The following is a 19,106-nucleotide window of genomic DNA, read 5'->3' as shown; positions in this document are numbered from 1 at the left end:
CGCGCCCGTCCCCTCCCTGTGCCCGGGGAGTCCTGCCCCGAGAGGGCGGGAGCCGCCCCGCTGCCCGCCGCGGCTCCGCTCCCCGCCGCCCCTGCCCCCGCCGGGACCGCGCCGCGGCTCCGCTTCTGCGCCCTCCCCGCCCTCCTCTCCCGCCGGCCCGAGGCGGCGCAGCGGCTCTGGCGCAGTCTCGCGACACTTCCCGCAGCGCGGAGCCGGAGCCGCCGCTCGCCCCGGCAGCAGCAGCGGCAGCCGCGGCTCTCGCTGCCCTGCCCGCGCCTGGAGCCGGAGCCGCTCCCGCCCCGCGCCCGCCGCCCGCCCCTGCCGCGCCTCGGCGGCACACGCTCCTCCGGGCGCTTTCGCCCCGGGCTGCTTTTCCCGGCGGCAGCGGGGACCCAGGTGGCTGCAGGAACTGAAGGCTTAGCCCCTTCTCTCGCCTGATTTCTGTATATTTCCTTTTCCTCACACACGCCGAGGGAGCCGCGGCGCAGGACGCAGGATGCAGCCCGGCTGCGGCGGGTGCTGAGCGCCGTGGCCGCCGGAGGAGGGAGCGGCTCTGTCAGCGCCTCCGCTCCGCGCGGCGGCGGCTCGGGCCGTCCCTCGCCCCCTTCCTCGTCGTGGCCACCCGCCCCAAACTTTCAGCCTGTTGTCGCTGCCAGGCGAAGCCCAGCTGGACATAAATGGGTGAGTTCAGGCCGCCGAGGTGGCGGTGCCGGGGGCCAGCTGCGGCTCCCGGCTAGCCGAGGGGTGCGTGTGCCTCTGGGGGGGCGGGAGGGAGGTGGCCGCCACCGGCCTCCGCTCCTCCGCCTCACGGCTTTTAACTTCTCCTCCCCTCCCCCGTCCGAGGCAATAATTGTTTTCATGTGACAGGCGGAGAGGTCGGTGTTGGCGGCGGCGGGGCGACGGCCGGGTGCCCCTCGGGGCTGCCGCTGTGGGTGCTCCCGAGCGGGGCTGACGCGGTTACGAACCCTCCCGAGCATCCCGGCCTCGCCGCCTTCCCGCCGGGCACGGCCTCCCCGGGCACTCTGGGGTGTGGTGGCACCGGGCCGGGCCGGGCCGGGCGGAGGGAAGAGGCATCTCCGTGCCGGGCGCGCAGGTCGCGCTCCGAGGGCTGCGGCGGGGAGGGATGCGCCGCCCGTCGCTGCCCTGCACGGCCCCGCACGGTTCCGCACTGCCCCGCCGGGCGGGGGCGGCTGCCGGGGCCGCTGCCGGGGTCCTCGGAGCCACAGCGCGGGGGGCGGCCGCGTTCGGCTGCCGCTGCCCGTGAGGTGTCACCCGCGGACTTCGGGAAGAGGCAGCGCCGGGATGCTCGGGCCGGGCTGGGCAGCGCCCGTCACCTGTGCAGGGGCAGGCACGGAGGATGGGGTGAATTGTCCCTCATGCGGGCGAGGCGGCGGCAGCGGTGCCAGGCGCGGGCTGAGCGATGCGCACGGGGAGTGCGGCTGCCGCGGCTCGCTCTGCCCAGCGCGGTGCCCGGCAGAAAATGACGGATAGTCGGGAACAAAAGAAGCGGCGGCGTCGGTGGGCAGCCTCGGTGCACACACCGGCCGGTGTCTGGAGACAGCAGCGCACGGTGCTCCGAAACAGCGGCTCTTGGATGTCCCCAGGCCCCGCTGCCCGCCTCGCTCACGGCGGCGGAAATGCGGTCGGACTGTGGGGAAACCTAAGGGCAGCATCACCGAAACGACTGAATGTAATGCGTGATGTGGGAGGACATTTTACACCATTTCACCTGTTATAGTACAGCGACTCTTGGAATATAGTGGGAAATATATCCCCCCTTTGTTCTTTGAGAGATTACTTTGCGGGGTGCTATGGGAGCGATGCACAGCTGCTGTACCTGTGTGTTGCCAGATTAAGCAGAAGCTTTTTGCTATCGACTTCCAGTTATCCCTCCCGTTGGGGCTGAGATGGGCCCATCCCTGTGTAGCTCGCTCGGCCCCATTGATCCGGCTGGGCTCCGAGGCTGGGCCGGCACCCCCGGCTGACCGGGGCATCGCAGGAGCTCGGCAGGGCTGCTCTGCCGCGCACTGACACAGCCCTCAACTTCTGTCCTCTGTCACAACAGATGAGGCTCTAAACATAGTGCTGTATTGAGAGTTAGGGTTTGTAACTGCTGAATGGAGCAGAATCTGTACTCACTAGGGCATGTCATAGGAATTTTTTAAAAATTATTTTTGGTTTCTTATCCTCTTCCAATGCATTCATTTCTTACTAACTTTGTATTGTGATACAATAAGGCTTTTCTGATTTCAATTTGCTCCATAGTCCAAATATTAGCCTTCATGGTTCAAAAGATTTAGTAAAGCAATAAAGAACCAACAAAGTGATTTGCATTGATAGAGCTCTAGGAAGGTTTTTAATACAGTAACTTGGTAGTAAAGGCCATCTTTTTTCTTTTTACTCACCCATCCCTCTCCTGGGCAATGATCCTAAACATCTGGTTTCTTTAAAGCTCATTTGGGTGATTACTTTCCCAAATCATCATGATTCAGTCATACTTTGCTTTGCAAAATGGGAGTGCAGGGAAGGTAGATCTGATTTAATATTTTTTCATATCTTTAAATGATAATTGATTCTCATAGTTTGCAAACAAATAGAAAAATTGTGAAAGGAGGTGAAGATATGCATAGTATGAAAGTAAAATCTTTATAGGAGATATCAAATGAAAGCAGTTTTATTAAACACATTTTTAACATAGTTAACATTTTTGTAAGGTATCTCAGATGCAGAAGAGAATAGGTGAATTCTTTGTGTACTATTCCTACTAGGAATTTGTGTACTAATCCTACTCAGGATTCCTATTTTTTTTTTTTTAGATTACTTGTAAGCCTTCTTATATTAACCATTTATATTTTCTCAGTGGCACTGCAGGGTGTTTTAAGCCCAGCCCTGTGCATGTGTGTATGTTGGGTGTATGTTATACATACCTTATGCTGAGATTCAGTGCTTCTTTACAGCACACACCCCAAACCTTACAAGAAATTCCTTGTGTAATTGGTGTTTTATGAGCTCTTCTATGACATTATAGGGAGAGTACATTAAAATTAATTAATTTGCACTTGGAATGGACTTCTCAGGAGAGTTGAGTGCAATAATGGTACAACATAAAAAAGGGGGGATAAGGCAAAGATGTTGAAGGTAATAATGAATGCAGTGAAACAAGCTTGGTCCCTCTCCTTAAGTGTTTGAGAACTGAAGATGTGGTGTTTTGTGGGGACATGTGTGTGGGAGAGGATTGTTTGTTTGTTGTTGCTTTTGGGTCTGTTTCGTTTTGAAACTACTTAGACTCGAGTGTGGTCAGGGAACTCAGTCTCAACTGCAAGAGCATGGAGTGTCCACAAATCAGACTGTGCTCCTGAAGTTGAAGGCGCAGAAAACAAAGTAGATATGGGGAAACCTGGTTTGGAATGTACTGCTTGTCAAATTTAGAAAATGCAAGATTAGAAGTGTGATTTTAGAGAGCAGAGTTTGACTGCCATCATCACAAAGCAGCTGTGCAGCTCCTTCTGCCAGTCGAGGCACACCTCCCAGCTTCTGCAGTAAATGAAGGAAAATCTTTTCTTCTGCTGTGAAAGAAAATCCTTTCTTCTGCCTCTCAACTTCTGCAGTAAATGAAGGAAAATTGTTTCTTCTGCTGTGCACTCTTTGCTCAAGTTCAGAGCACAGCCAGTTTAGTGCATTAAATGAGTTGTGTGTCCTGTATAATAACATTGCAATGAAGCTATGAAACGTTCATCACAATGCTTAAACACTTTCTTCATCAATATTTTTTCATCTAAATGTTTTTTAAGGTATTGTTAAAGCTCTGCTGTTTGGAAAGGGGAAGAGAGGAAGCGCTGCTTTTGTTTAGTGAAATCACATCCATCACCTCTGCTGCCACCACAGTTGGGAGTTTGGATCCAGAGAGTCTTGTGCCCTTAGAACCAGCTAGATTACTTCCCCTGCAGGCAGCTGTTGTCTTGGTGGTTTTACATAATTGGCTGAGAAAGGTGCTTGCTGTGGAATACTGCAGCTGGTTTGTACACACCGAAGGAATATTACACCAAGAGATAATGCAATCAAAAGAATTCAGTCTATGTGAGAGTGAGATTTTTCTGTACTAGTTGCAATCCCTTTTTCTGTTTTTACCATTCTTAATTTTTTTTCATTTTCTAAATTCTTCTCTATCCCCTGCCCTCAACTTTCCCCCTCCTCTGTTTCTCTTTACGCATTTCAGACTTGCTGCTTCCTCTGCCTTCCTCTCTCTTATCACAGCATCATCAGAGGGAGTGCTCTGAGCACATTTCCTGCCTGTGGGGCCAGGCTGACCCCAGCACCAGGGCTGTGCCCCATCTAAACTCCTGCTTGGCCCCGTGGAGACACCTGGGGAGCGCAGCTGGAGAGCTCCAGCAGCCCTGCTCTCCCATCTAAAACAATGAATTTTTGAGGCCTGAGCTTAGCAGAAGTTGAACACAGAAGATGGTAGGTGTGCTTGTGGTTGCCTTTCCAAAATGGTGAAAATATTAGAGCCTTTCAGTGAAATAGCTGTAAGATTTTAAAAATAGAAATAGTATTTGCCATTCCAGTCATCCTTGAAGGCAGTTGAACAGTTTCAGCTGAATAAGGAAAAGCAATAAGAAAGATGATTAGCATGACTTTTTCCACTTGGATTTCTTTTTTTAAAATAAGGTTTTAAGCAACTGTAAAGTGTCTTTATAGGAAAAAAGTTGTGTAAAAATCCTTCCCAACTCATAAAAAGTCTTTATTCTCCTCATAGGGGGTGTTACTGATTTTAATTCTTTTGTGGTCGTTGGTAGGTTTATTTCTCACAAGAAAGCAGCTACATTGGAGCTGTTCAGAATCAGATGTCCAGTGGTTTGGTGGCATTATACAGCCTGTGAGTGGCTTATGATCTGAGTTCCAGTGGAGTTTTCATGAACTGTAATAAAATACTTTCAGTAATCTGTATAAAGTTTCATTTAAAAATAGCTGGTGTGAAGTTTTCTTTTCCTAGAAATCAAGAGATAATGACTCCTGTCATAAAAGGTTGTCAGAGCTGCCTTCTATATGGATCAAGATAGGTGTTGGAAATCAAGAAATATAAAATATGTAAACATGTGTGTATATGTAAAGGATTATAAAAATAATTCATGATTGTGGCATCTCTTCTGCTTGCTCCTTTGCAGTAGCTCTTTCTTCCTGGACTCTCCATTAGAGTTGTTTTTTTATATTAACTGTTGCTTTTAGCTCAGGAAGTGTGATAAAAAACACAATACTTAAAATAGATGGTTTCTTAAAAGAACAGAATTCTTGCTTGTTTTGTGCTAGTCAAAGATTTATATGTAGAAAATGACAATTGAGCTGCTAGAAAAGGGTATTTTTAGCTGCCTGGGTTTGAGGGGGGAATGTAATGAGCATGTAATAATAACAATGTAATGTAATAAAACACTTTCTTGAGAAGCAGTTTTGTTTTGATATGAATGCTGAGTGCGTACATATTTTTGTTTAAACTGTTACTAATGTAATAAATACAATTTTTCAATACAATTATATACAATGTATACAATTTATCTCTGGTGTTATTAAGATTGTTTATTTTGTAGTTGTTGTCCACTGGATGTTAGAGGGTGTTTTAAGAACGTGGTATATCAGGATTTGTATGGGAGATCAGTGTTGGCCTTGTAGATAATGCATTGACTCCTTCCCTGCTTACAGGGCAAGGGTTGCATGTGTTAGGAGGAGAAAAAGGAGAGCTTGGGAATGTGAAATGAGCAGCTGAAATTTCAGGTCTGATGTGTTAGAGGTCACTGACTGACATGCTGCAAGCAGGTTAGCCCTGATGAGATCAAAGGAGTGAAAACAGCTGCAGAGATGGGATCTGTTGTTTTGCTCTGATCCTGCTGCTACAGAGCAAGCTTATAAAAAAAGATGATGGATTTTGTATGGCTCCTATCTGTGTGGTTTTTAAAATCCTGGGCCAGGGAGCGGATGTTTTCCCTTGATGCCAAAGCAGGAAGTAGCTGCGGGCCATATCTGCATTCTGTACGCTGAGGAATGATGAAAGAATATATTAGGGGGAGGGGAATGATGGAGGAGGTGAGTATCAAGATTCAGTAATTCAGCTAATGTAAAAGTAATTGCTGACAGTCTGCTTCACACTGAGAGGAAACACAATAAAAGCTTGAAGTCCCTGTGTGTGAGAGAATATGCAAATACTGCAGTTCAGTAGTCATGGATTGTGTTAGCAATTCAAGTTGTCTTCTCCCTCCTTTTTGTTATTGATAACTGAGAAGCATCAGTAGAAAGCAGCTCCTGAGAATGCAGTGGTAAATCCAGATAAATTCTGTGTGGTGAGATGACTGCTGCAAGGTCTTGGCTGTGCTTTGTTCCTAACATAACTTTGCCTTAGAGAATGGAGCATCCTGGAGGACAAGCAGTGAAAGGGGAAAGGATGTCTTTGTTCCCAGTCTTACAGCAGTTTGTGTTACAGTGGGAGTGCTCCTGAGAATTTGTGCTTCTGATTTTGTATGAAGAATTGTGTGGAGTTGTGGATCAGAAATTATGCTTGTGCTGAAAAAATTCTCTTTAGCAACAAAGATAATGTATTATAGAAAGCTGAGGATTTATACAAGAGAAATGTCCCTAACTTCTGATTAATCAGTAGTGTCGGTGTAAAGAGGTGTCTTTTGAACTCTGCCTTTGGATTTTATTAGAAGTATTGTACAGAAGGAAAAAGTTCCTCTTTACCTCATTCTCTGTCTTTCAGACTGTGCAGCTAAATCACTTCTGACAATTGAAACCTGCTCACACCAAAACCAGTGTAAAAAAGAGTGTAAGTTTATTCATTTATTCGAAGATCAAAGTCAGCATTGCTCCCCGGGGAGATAATGCCTTTTTGGAACCGTCAATATAGATTCATGGCATGTGTTGCAAGTCAAGGCCCAATTAGACTAGGTCTAGACCTTTAAGGGTCCCTCCCAACCCAAAGCATTCAAAATGATCTATCAATATTTAATTAGCTTTCAGTGGTCACACCAATTGTATTTAAAAATTAAGTGGTTTATGTCCCAGCAGTAATTTGTATTAATGAATTTGTGACTTACATTTAAAAAAACCCAACTCACCTAAAACAAGCAAACACAAAAACCACCCCTGCAAAATAGGAATACTCATAACACGTTGTGTTCTCTGCTTGTAATTTCCAGGAACTTGCTTGTTACCTTAAAAAGCAGCATATTTGTGCTTTTTATTGATAATGGGGTCTAAAAGCAAACACATACAAAAGTCACTTCAGGGTGTTTTGTTTGTTTTAGGTTGGTTTTGTGGGAAGAAGTTCTTGGGGGTCAGTGCCACTGCTGGTGCTGTATGGACTACTTGTGCCAGCCTGGCTCTCTTTGTGTGTAGCCCTGTCTTCCCCCATGAGCTGGATTTATAAATGTTTTCATTAAAGGTAGCAGCAGTATCAGAATATAAGTGTACACATAAAGAACTTTTCATTATTGAGCCAATTGTAAAGCATTCTTTGAGAACTTCCATGTCAGGTTTAAGTTAAATACATTCTCTATCTGTGGTTGCTGATTCATCCTCACCACTGGCAAAAAAATCATTTTTCATACTCTGGTAACTTGGCAGAGTTGATTTTTTTTCCTGATAGGCTTGTGCAGCATTGAAAATTTTCTGTCCTTGTGACAGATATAAAACTGGCAAGCAGCAAGACCTCAGCTTAATTTTTCAGTGTTTTTCTCATTCCTGCTGTTCTTTTGGTGAGGTCTCACTGAGCTCTTATTGAGCTGTTAGTGCTCCTCTATTTCTTACTGTCAAAGGGCACACCAGATTGCAAACTGTGCCCAGGAAAAGATGCCTTTATTTAGAGGTTTTGTTATGGCAAAGTTTAAAAAACTTCTTTGCTGTTAAATTTGGACCATTTATAAAAAAATGTTTTAGCTTTGGCTTTGTGCTTCCAAATGTAGGGATTAGTGGCTTACTTTGGAAGAGTTTTGATGCTTATTTATAAACAGTATTTGAATGTTGATGAAGATTGACTACTGCAGTACTTTTCTTTTTTGTGATTCATTTCTTATGAACATTTATTTATTGTCATCAACAGCTTTATGGAAAAATATCCTATGAAAGCATCTCACCCCAGACAAGACCACCTTAATTTCCCATGAAATAGCCTGGTACTATTTCAATTTCATTGAAATTGCAGAACGGCCAGTTTCATTGAATACAACTACCCAACTTTTCTGCTTAATGATTACATTAAAGAAACCCTCGAAAGTTTACACAAGGCAGCCAAAATACCTCAGACAACTCCTAAAAAAAAAGAAAGGAAATAATTCTAACCCTAGAGGAACCTGACTTTGTTTCCATCAGACTTTAAATGGTTGGGTGAGAGGAAGGGATGGAGAAATGAGTGCAGAGAGTGAACACCTTGAGAGCCTTGCCTTGAATGCACAATCCTGCAGTTTGTGACAATGGGAATTGCTGAACACCTGAGAGTGAGCAGCAGTGCTTCCAGGCAGGTCCTGCTGGCAGGGAAGACAAAATTGCACCATGGTAGTAAGGAATCGCAGGCCTGGTAGTAAGAAATGCTTGTAACTTCACTCATTAATAAAATGAAAAAAAAAAATTAGTTCCAGGAGAGTAAAAAAAAATGTCTACAAATTTATAAACCCTCATTATATTAAAGATTTTTTGATGGCATGTGCTGCACCTTATTATTTGATTTTAATTTTTGTTCAGAGAAACATCAGGGTTCCAACAGTTGTGGAGAACACCAGTTTGAAAGCTTACAAGCTTTTCCTTTTTTATATCTGTATTTTTAGATTGCAGGTGGGAAAGATAAGGTTCATTGCTATGCAATCTTGAAATCCAGATTTGGTTCTGACTTAAATATTGATGTTGAAGTTAAACAGTTAAACCTCTTTAGTAGATCTGAAGTTTGATGCACTTCTGTGCTTTTGTTGCATTTGTTTAATGAAAATGGTAACAATTAAGTTTCATCTCATTTTAAGGTTCTTAGCCATTTGCTGAACTGACCTGATCATGTAACTAGTTCTGTTGTTAATCTCAGTCTGATACGAGATTACTTTTAATCTTGATTCATTGCTAATTGCTGTATCCTGAATGTTGGAAATGTGTTCTTTGTAGCTATTTTTGTTAGTGAGTTGAACAGCAAAGTTAATTTTCCAGGTGACAAAAACCTGAGTATTTTGTGGGTTTTGTTGGCTTTTAAGTAGTTACCTTATAGATTTGGCCATCTCCTCAGTTGCCTCTTTCTTTGTTGCTTCTTTCTCTGTAAGTCTGGTAGATGACAGTGGGTCAAGTTTATCTTTCTGTATAGAACTGCTCCAACATCGTAGAGGTAACATGTGGTTAATTAAGGGATTTGTGTGTCTGGTTCATCCAGGCTAGTTAACTGCTATTTTATTGATGGGAGGTTTGCTTAATAAGCAAAATCCTTTTCTGACTTCTTCCTTGCTTGACTAAATGTGTGATGAAAAGAGATTTATCCTTGAATGGCCAGCTAATTTGTACAAGTAAGATCAGCTCTTTCTTTTGCAAGAAACAACCTTTCAACTGGGAGAGAAATCTTCCTGCTGCTGTTATCTTTGGTTATGATTGTTTTTAATGTTCATCTTCCTGGACAGCTGCTATTTCCTCCTCCATCCAGTAATCTCTTTTAAAATGGAAAAGATCTTTATTTTCTTTGAAACTTAATACAAAAGCCCCTTGTATCTGCTGCTCGTTTCATTCATCAAACACCTTTATTCAGCTTCATTTGAAAACAGTAGAAATACAATTGTCAGTTTTCCTTTGACCACTGAGGTCAGTTTGAATGCTCTTTGTTCTGTCAGCTCATAGCGCCCTTCAGAATTGCTCACTTTGATTTGCATTAACCATGCTACTTATTTTAAAGGCCACCATTTCTGTGTATGAAGCACCTATAAATAGTGCTTTTGATTAGCTGACATCTCAATTATCTGACTGTGGTTTGTGGAAGATTAAGATAAGATACCTTCTAGTTCATGATGAACTATCTTCTGTCAATTCAAAATTGTCTGCACTGGTTCTGGAGTCATGAGACATCTATTAATATGTATTCCTCTGCAGTGTATTTGATAGTTTGTTCACAGTTGTGGAGAAAACATTCTTGTTTGTTCCTGTGTGTTTCTCATTCCTTCACCTCATTCTGTCAGAAAGCAGTTGCACCTCTTCTCATCACTTACAGAAGTACATGGATGCTTCTTTCCCTTTGTAAGTTGTGCTGTTTTGTTGCTTTGGGTTCATGTGTTGTGGTGCTTTTTGATTCTTAGAGTGTTTTTTTTTTTCTGTTAAAAATAAATCTACGTTACAGTTTCTCAGCTGTTTCTCAGGAAAGATGCTCTTCAGTCTTTTTTTTTTTTTCTCTGTTCACATACCTGGTGCTCTGTCATCCCATGTTTTCATATGCACTTCCTTTGAATTAATCTTTCCTTCTTTGACCTTTCTTTCAAATGTACTGCTTCCCTTTTAAGAAAGCTTTCTTATGTATTTCACTTAGAGTCTCAAAATTCCCTAAATTAAGATGCAAAGGTATACAGGACTCTGAAGGCAATCTGGTGTAGAATACAGCACAATTGTAGCTGATCCTTTATGTGTTTTATTTGAAATTAGGGACAGAAAAAAGCTTTGGCTGCAATCCCATAAATATGATGTCAAGAAGGAAAGGGACTGACTATCTTTTAGAGACTATTGCTTTAATCTGCAAAGATTTTTCAAAGTTGAAATTGCTACCCTGGAATAATGCTGAGGTGTGTGTTGCACGTTGTGTTTTGCCAGCCACGTTTTTGAAATTTTCTGATGGAAGAGTGATGCCTATAGTATGTGGAGTAAAACAGGTTGTAGAAGTTGGCAAAGCCACAAATCAGATTGTGAAGTTCCAATTTTTTTTTTTTTTTTAATTTGGAGAACTTTAAAGCAGGATGTTGCTATTTTAAGTAGAATTTCAGTTCCTGTCTGTTCAAGTCTGTCAGTGTCTCTCTTGAACCAAAAACAAGGAGCTGATGTAAATGCAGCCTTGTAGGCAAACTGGATGTAAGAAACACTCTTTGCCTCTCCAGACCCTCTGAAATCTACAATTAGTTTTGGCTTCCCATTTCCTTCACTCTAAGAACCTGTACCACTCGAAACCAGGGAAGGTCATTAAGGGGATAAAGTTCAGGAAACTTTTCCTTAGATGGAAAAGTAGAGCTGTCTCATTAGCCTTGGAAGAAGTGCTCAAGGTAGAAAACTTTCAGTGACCACCTTATTGCTGTCCTCTCTGGTTCTCTTGGTTGCATGGTTTTTCCTGCCTGCTGCCTCCTGGGTGCTGTAGAGAGATTTTGTGCCAGCACCTGAGGAAGTTCTATCTGTCTTGAGGATAATCTGTGCTGTTGTTACTTCCTTGGCCACACACTTTGTTCTGTTCCAGACAGTACCAGTGCTGGTTACTGGCGGTGGATGAGAGGAGCAGGCTGTCAGAAGAATAACAGCCTATAAAACAATGGGGTTTATTGCCTCTGTTTGTTTCCTTGGGCTCCACAAAGCCATCCTGCTGCTTTCTCCCCCTTTTGCCCCCATCCTCAGTGCAGCAATGGGTTCTTCTGTCTAAATGCTGACTGTTGTTTGTGCTTTCACTCTGTGAGCAGCTCTGCTGAGCATTCCCATTCAGGCAGCACAGAGTGGCTCAGATTCCCTTCTGGAACAAGGCTATCATCGGGTCACAAGCTGTTCTGGCTCACGATGAAAGCCAGGGATAAACTTTCAGATGTACTTCTTTGGCTGCATCAGGTTTTGCTTTCAGGATTGTTCTTCTGAGGAGGAGCTCTGTGTAGGGTCTCCCTTTTGGAGGTTTGTTCTCATTGTAAGAGTTAAAGAGGATCCCTTGGAAGGGAGTGTTTTTTCAGGTGGAAGAGACTTCTTGAGACATTTAACCTGCTACCAGAGATACCTGTTGAAAGAGCTGTGTCTTCTAATTGCAGCATAATCTCTGCTTTCTGAAAGGCGTTGCCTTGTTCAAAATCAAGAGAATTTTTCAAAGAGAAAAATAAACTAAAAAAATGTTAATGCAAGTGCCTCATTGCCCAGGCCTACCACGGTCACATGGGATTTTGAAAAGCACCATTAAAACAAAACATACAGCTAATGCCTCTGATGTGGATTTTTGTTCATAAAAGAAAAAAAGTTACTTTGTGAATTCCATTTATTGTGACATCCAAAAAACATTACCTGCAGAAACTGATTTGAGCTGAGAAAACAGAGGCATTAAAGATACCATCAAAAACTTATTACTCCAGAATTGCATCCTGAAATCTAAAATTGAAATTTGAAAGTTTTTTTATGCACATAAGCTGACACATGTTATCTGATATAGTAGTGAAGTTTATTTGCCCAAGGATTGTCTGGAACTTGTGAATTCATATATGCAGTAATTTCCAAAGCAGCATTTTTTTCCTCAGTCCTATTGTTCTTACCACAGTTTGAAGGAGAATAATAGAACCTGATGTTAAAAGAGAAGATGCTAAGGGTCATGAGCAGCACTTTCATGATATTTCTTTATTAACCAAGAAAATATTATATTGATAGGTTTTAAAGGTGTTCTTTTAGCCACATGTGTCCTTTCTCCAAATATTCCTGCACTGCCTTCCATTGGTGCTCACATAATTGAGGAAGTTTGGTGGTTGCTGGCTTAGTGGAGATGGCTTAATGCTGGTGTGTAGATATTGTTTTGGACCATAGTGATGAAATGCAAATTTCCCATCACCTGAGCTCTTGTACTTAGGGCTGTGAGCCCCAGTACACACACACAGAAGTTAGAGCTCCTGTAATGCCCAATAGCTGTGTCCTTTAATTTCACTTATAAATTATGAAACTATGAGAAATGATGAGAAGTTCCATACTGGGCCTGACCTTCCTCTGAATGTGAAGTTTTGTAGCTTGAAATGCTTGGATTTATGTGAGAGGTTAGAAAGAAAAAAGCTGATTATTTCTGCTCTCCATCCAGCCCAGCTCCTTGCTGTTGCACAGCGCACGTCTCTGTGACAGTTTATTGTGCATCAGTTAAAACACAGCACTGGCTTGTAGTCCTAGCATTTGACAGGTGGAATCAGAAAAGTTGCTGCTGGGGTAAATATTTTGTAACTGCTGTCTTAAAAATGATAGAATTCCATTGAACTGAGGGAAAACAACATAACTTTGAAATTGTTTTAAGACACGGTGTTTGTCTGCAGCTGGCATCCCACAGCAAAAGACTCAGACTGTAGCATAGTCTGAGGATTTTGGCTATATCAGGCTACTGCTGCCAGCAATCTCTTGCAGAAACTGCCACTTCCAAAAGCAAGAATACCTCAACAGGATGTATCTGTGCACCACTTTTCAGTCTGGTTACTTAATGTAGCACCCTTTTTATGAGCACTTACAGCAAATGTGGCTGAGATGCAGAGGAGTATGTTGTATTCTACCCATCCTCCTCCTGTGCAAAAGGGTTGCTACTTTTGGCAAAGACGTGTGGTGATAGTAACAGCTTAGGCATCTAGTGAAATCCTCCAAGCTCCTCTGAGATCATGTTCATAATCACATTCATGCTTCTCTCTGATGTTAATGAGATGAGGTGGATGCTGCTGGTGTAGAAGCTCAGAGTTTCAACGAATGCTATCCATCGCACAATATGAAGACTGTGAACCACTTGTTGATCACAATCTCTGCTCATCTTTCTGAGGGTTAAATGATGCTACATCATCTCTGAAAAGGTGCTTATTCCTTGTCTTTTTAATTTTTTATTCATTTGTCTTTTCACCTCAGTACCATCCATCAACATCTATAAGTATTATGAAGGCAATTTTGGGACTAGAATACTGGGCTAGTACTTGGGAGTAATTTAACACAGCACTTACTATCATGGCATCAGCTTTTGTATCCTGTTTACTTTATATGGTGATACATTCATTTGGTAGCAGTTCTCATGAATTTAGCCAAGTGGTAGTTTTATAAATAGTTCTGGGTGTATTTAGCTGTTATCTGTCTCCTTTTTGTTCTGAAGAAGTAACTCATATCCTTCCTATGTCCTCTCAGTTGTCTGAGAATGAGATTTAGAAACTGCAAGAGTAGAGAAGCATTACTAACAAGTTTGTATGAAGATATAGTTTGTCAAATGGGACTTATTTGTCTTTTTTTACCTTAAGTACTCTTCTCCTTTTCTGTTTTTCTCAGCAGTGGGTATAATAATTTACAGTCTTCAGAACTTGGAATTGTTTTTGTGGATATTGGAGGAGGCAGGAACTCACGTCAAGATGACGATGTTAAATGTTTTCCTCTGAATTTAATGTCTTCCACTTCTTCTGAATGGGTCCTTGTGCGCATTACTTTCTAAGGGAAAGAGCAATTCCAAAGGTGAACAGCTCTCAATACACTTTTGCCTCTGAGAAGCACTACATCTCTTTAGTTACAGGTTAACACAATGCACGTTTTCTGCAAACTTGACAGTGTGAATTTAAAGTAGGTTTGTTTGTGCATGCCATGTGCATTGGGAACAAATGCTGTAGTTGAGAGGCACTTTGGCTAGATAGAACCAAAGAATTACATTAAAATTAGTCTCTTTCAGTTGCAAAAATGTGTTTTGAGTAGTTTGTTGTCCAAGGCAGAAAGACCATTTTGCCTGCAGGAAAAGATCAATTAATTAATGGAATAGAAGTGTTTCCTCTGACTGACAGCCACATGAATGCCAAAGAGTATCTATGCAATCTCAGTATTTTTGAACAGTTAAGGAGACTCATCCTAATAAACTCTAACATGTATTATTGGATCCGAAGTGGTATTAAGGGAGAATACAGATGTTACTGCTGCCACCTGGAACTACCACAGTGATCTTTCCTTGTTTACTCCACAGTTACATGTGCAAGGTTTCTGGTGTTCAGATGTGCTTTGGCATATTGCATAGAAAGTTTGTATCAGAGATACGGTGTGACACTATGAATTCACTTAGAGGCAACTACTATGATAGGCTTAGGAAAAAAATTAAATTCATAGTGTTTCCTAGAAATACCTACCTGAAGTAGTTTACTACAGACTTGCTATGAGATGTATATTTTGTGTGAAAAGGACCTACATAAATACAAAAATACAGACACACTGACTTACTGTTGTTCTTCACCTGACTGTAAATGTGAGATTTTTTCAATGGATTGTGGTCATACTAAGTGGCTTAGCTGGAATATAAAGTATTTCTTGTCCTACTGGGTGATTTCCACTCAAATAACTGTGTGTTTGTTTGTTCTAAAAACTGGAACCAAGCACACCTCTTTGAAAAACAGAAAACTAGCTCTCTTCTTTTCTTGGAGGACAGCTCAGGTGTTCTGTCAGCTGGAGTGGCTTCAGCCCTGCTGTTGCCCAGAGAGGAGCCACATCAGGACAGTGCCAGGCCAGGTGCTCCCTGTCCTGTGGATTAGGACGTGGTTGGGGTCCTCTGGCAGCTCCTCTGTTGTGTGCCTGTGTGTGACTGTGAATTCACATCTCAGAGCTTCCCCCAGTGCTTCCCATCTGCCCTGAGCTCTCTGTGGCTCCCTGGGCTGTCCCAGGCGCAGCTGGAGAGGATTTGTGGCTGTCACAAGGAGGGACCCCGGGCAATCTGATTTAGGTGCCCCTTCTGTGGCTGCTCTGCCCTTTGAGCAGTGATGCAGTGAAGGTGCTATTCTAGGATGTGACCTTTAGCTCCCCCCCATTGTTTGCAAAGGGGAAATAGGAAATCTAATGTAAGCTAATCTAATGTAATCTAATGTTGTCTAAGTGGAGGAGCTGCTGTTTATCATGTAGCATGAATTTAACATCTTGAAGATTAAATAGTACTGCTTTTCCTTCTGATATTGATTTTTCCTTCCCCTACAGCTTTTCTTTTTCATGAAGTGAAACCCTTGCAAATACTTTTAGCAGGGTGTACTATTCCTGCTATGATTGCAAAAGAAAAATGTTAAAAGTTGAGCAAAGTTTGGAACTAATTTTTCAAGGAAATTATGGATCTTGCTTTTGCAATCAAGTAGAAACAAAATTTTGAAGTTATTTTTTTTGTGCCACAGACATGCTGCAAAACTAACAGCTCAAGCTTTCTTAAAAATCCCAGTTGTAATTTACATTTAAGCTGTAAAGTCAGAGGTATATTGGTATTTACCAATTTTTTTACGAGGCTTTTCCATTTTGGGAGAATGATGACTCCAAGGCCTGTTCAGTGACTCATTCCTTCATCTCATATTATAAAGTGTAATGACATTGAGAGACTTGAATCTTTATAAACTATGGATTATTTTGTTCTCTGGTAGAAAAGCCACATCAGACTTAATATGGATCTGTTTTCCTTCTCTTCTCTCAGTCCCATCTGTACCACAGCATCCCTCATGTGACTGGGCTGCCAGCTGCTCAGTGTTCTTAGAGTGAAGCAAACAGTGGCCTTGTAGGGCATATTTGATCTTCAAACCTTGTGGCCCTCCAGGTCTAGTTTAGGAAACCAGCATTATTGAATGTAATGTAGTTTGGGTTTTGGTTGGAGGGCTTTTTTGTGGTTTTTATTTTTCCTTTCCTGTGATTTCCCTTTTTCTTTCTTTCCATATATTTTTCTTTTGGTTTTGATTTTGGTCTTTGTTGTTTGTTTGGGTGGGTTTTTCTTGGGTTTTTTTGGTTTGTTTGTTTGGGTCTTCACGGTTTTTGTTTGTTTGTGTTTTTTAAATTTAAGTTCAGATTGTTCAGTCATGCTTTGCTGTTTGGTCTAATAAAAGATATTGATTTTTTTCTCTCCTGGTGGTTCCTAATATTTCACTAAGAGTTTTATTGCAACCTGTCACAGAGCAAAAAAGTATGCCCATATGTGGTATTCACATGCCCTCTGAACAGAGAGAGATTTAGCTTTCTCAGGATTTCTCGTGAGAGAAGCTGTGAGAGAAGCAGAGAAAAGAGTGATCAAAGCAATTCTTATCTCATTTGCTGCTCCTGTGTTTGTGTCCATGTGGAATGTGTTCTGGAGATTGTTTACCTGAGGTGATTGCTTGATTGGGTTCTGGTGATGGTGCTTTGGATTCATTGACCAGCTGGATCCGTGTCTGTGTGTGTGTGTGTGTGTGTGTGAGGACTCTGGGGCTGAGTCACAGGTTTTCTAGTTAGTTAGTGACAGTTCTTTTTAGTGTAATATAGTTCTAGTATAATATAGTATAATAAAGTAATTAATTAGCCTTCTGATATCATGGAGTTCTGCACATTGCCTTTCCCGCCCGTTGGGCATCTTAGCACTGATACCCCTCAGCTCTGAAAGTGTGCTGGGCTCACCCGTTTGTACCCAGGTGTCTCAGATAGAGCAGCACATTTGAAGAAGACCTTGTCTGTGAAGTTGAAGCAGATGGAATTCAATGGTCAGATTTTTAACCTGTTGTAAGATGTTATCTTCATGCAAAAGCGTGATGCACTCTCTTCTTGGGAAATGCAATTTGAGCTTTGACTGGAGGCTTGAATGCAGAATATTTGCAGGTAGTCTGTCTGGTTTCTGTTCTGGCTTTTTTGGGTAAGCCAATGCAACAAGCATGTTTATCCTTCATATGAAGCTGAGTGGCTTAGAAATGTGAAAACATAAAAATTACAGCTCTTAACTCCTTGACTGCCATGTCTAACTGTATTTACTCACTTTAATGTCTACATTTGGGTGTGAAAGCAGACTGTTGCAGAAGGTGGTGCTGCCATATGGATGCTGTTACTTGGGTGGAATAGTGCCAAAGAGGTTAATAACATTTCCATTGTGCCTACACACTTCAGATGTCTCACAAGAAACTGATTTAATAACATTATTTTCTTGCTTGGAAAGGCACTGTACAATAACTGAAAATAGAATAAACAGAAGACATTTCTGTCTCAAGTATTGGTAGCATTATTAAAGAAATTCTTACTAGGTCAGTTCAAGAAATTAGATTTTACTTATAATTTAAAATGTGGCAAGGAAACAAACTAAACAGTAGGAAAAATATTTGTAATTATCACTAAAATAATTTCACCTGTGTGCGCAAGACTAATTTGTGGAATGAATGAATGAATGAATGAATGGTAGGACTGTAGGACCAGTTAAACTTATAATCAACAGGTGTTTTTCTAGGTGTGCTTTTTAAAAATACAGCTGCTAGGTTACATTTCAATGCCTGGTTCATATCATTAGCAATTCAAATTGTGCATTTTAAATCCAAACCACTAAGCATTAAATGAAAAAAAAACTTTGTCCCTGACATTGCAGTAATGAGTTGTACTGTGCCAGTCTCCAGCGGGGCTCTTAATAACTACCTTTGATTCTATTTCATGAGTTTTTATGTTACAATTTGGATTGATGCTAATACAGGACTAGGAATGGCTGATTTTGTTGGCATGAGAATAAATGTTCTCCTTGTAGATCAAAATAACTGAATTGCTTTTGATATTGAATTTCATTCCTAATGTACAAAATGCTTTTTTCTAACAGAAAGAGTAGCTAGAGTAGCTGGCTGGGGCAGGTTTGACTTTCAGGCATCATGAGTTACAATAATTTGAAGAAAATTTCTCTAAAAAGAGAAACCAGATCTGCCTGTCCCAGTTTTGCCAGTTTATTTTTCTCTTGGCTTGAAATGGATTTGAGTTTTGGCTGTTAATGCAACAATCTGTTTACCTTGGCAGAGCTGGGCCTAAGACCAGCCTTTGTTGGTTAACAAATAACATTAATTTGAGCTCACTGTCCAAGGAGTGTTTTCTCACATCATGAATCATTGTGCAAACTGGGACACAGTTTTAGTCCAGTTCCTGAGGAGAAATCTAGCACAGCACTTCAGGAATCAGGTATGTTGTTCTTACAGATGTGAAGCACAACTCTGATCTGCTTTTTCGTAACAAACCTGGATCAGTGCTGTCTCTAGTATCAATCCAGTTTCCATGAAGACTAAGTTTCAGCTCAAAAGAAACAAAAAATATTAAGTTTGAGTGGCAGAATGAATTTTTCAGAGCGCAGTTTGAGGAGGTGCTGTGATTTAGCATGCTTTAGAAAATGAGTTTGATTTAAAAACTGCAACTGCAAGAACCCAACAATTGTAGAGCACTTTTGCCTGTCTTGTGCTCTT

General features: G+C 42.0%; 1 protein-coding gene across 2 annotated transcripts in view; it reads left to right on the top strand.

Annotated features, from left to right (window-relative positions):
- The first annotated feature begins 395 nt into the window (after nucleotides 1-395).
- Nucleotides 396-19,106, top strand: part of SH3KBP1 (SH3 domain containing kinase binding protein 1) — a 213,979-nt gene continuing 195,268 nt past the window's right edge. For both annotated transcript variants that reach the window (XM_058821978.1, XM_058821985.1), the window contains exon 1: nucleotides 396-681. In XM_058821978.1, coding sequence (XP_058677961.1) covers nucleotides 678-681 — 4 coding nt within the window. In that variant the 5' untranslated portion in view covers nucleotides 396-677. The remainder of the gene's footprint in view (nucleotides 682-19,106) is intronic.

This window comes from Ammospiza caudacuta, chromosome 2, assembly GCF_027887145.1.
Source record: "Ammospiza caudacuta isolate bAmmCau1 chromosome 2, bAmmCau1.pri, whole genome shotgun sequence".
Classification (NCBI taxonomy): domain Eukaryota; kingdom Metazoa; phylum Chordata; class Aves; order Passeriformes; family Passerellidae; genus Ammospiza; species Ammospiza caudacuta.
This window is presented reverse-complemented; position numbering and strand designations above follow the sequence as displayed.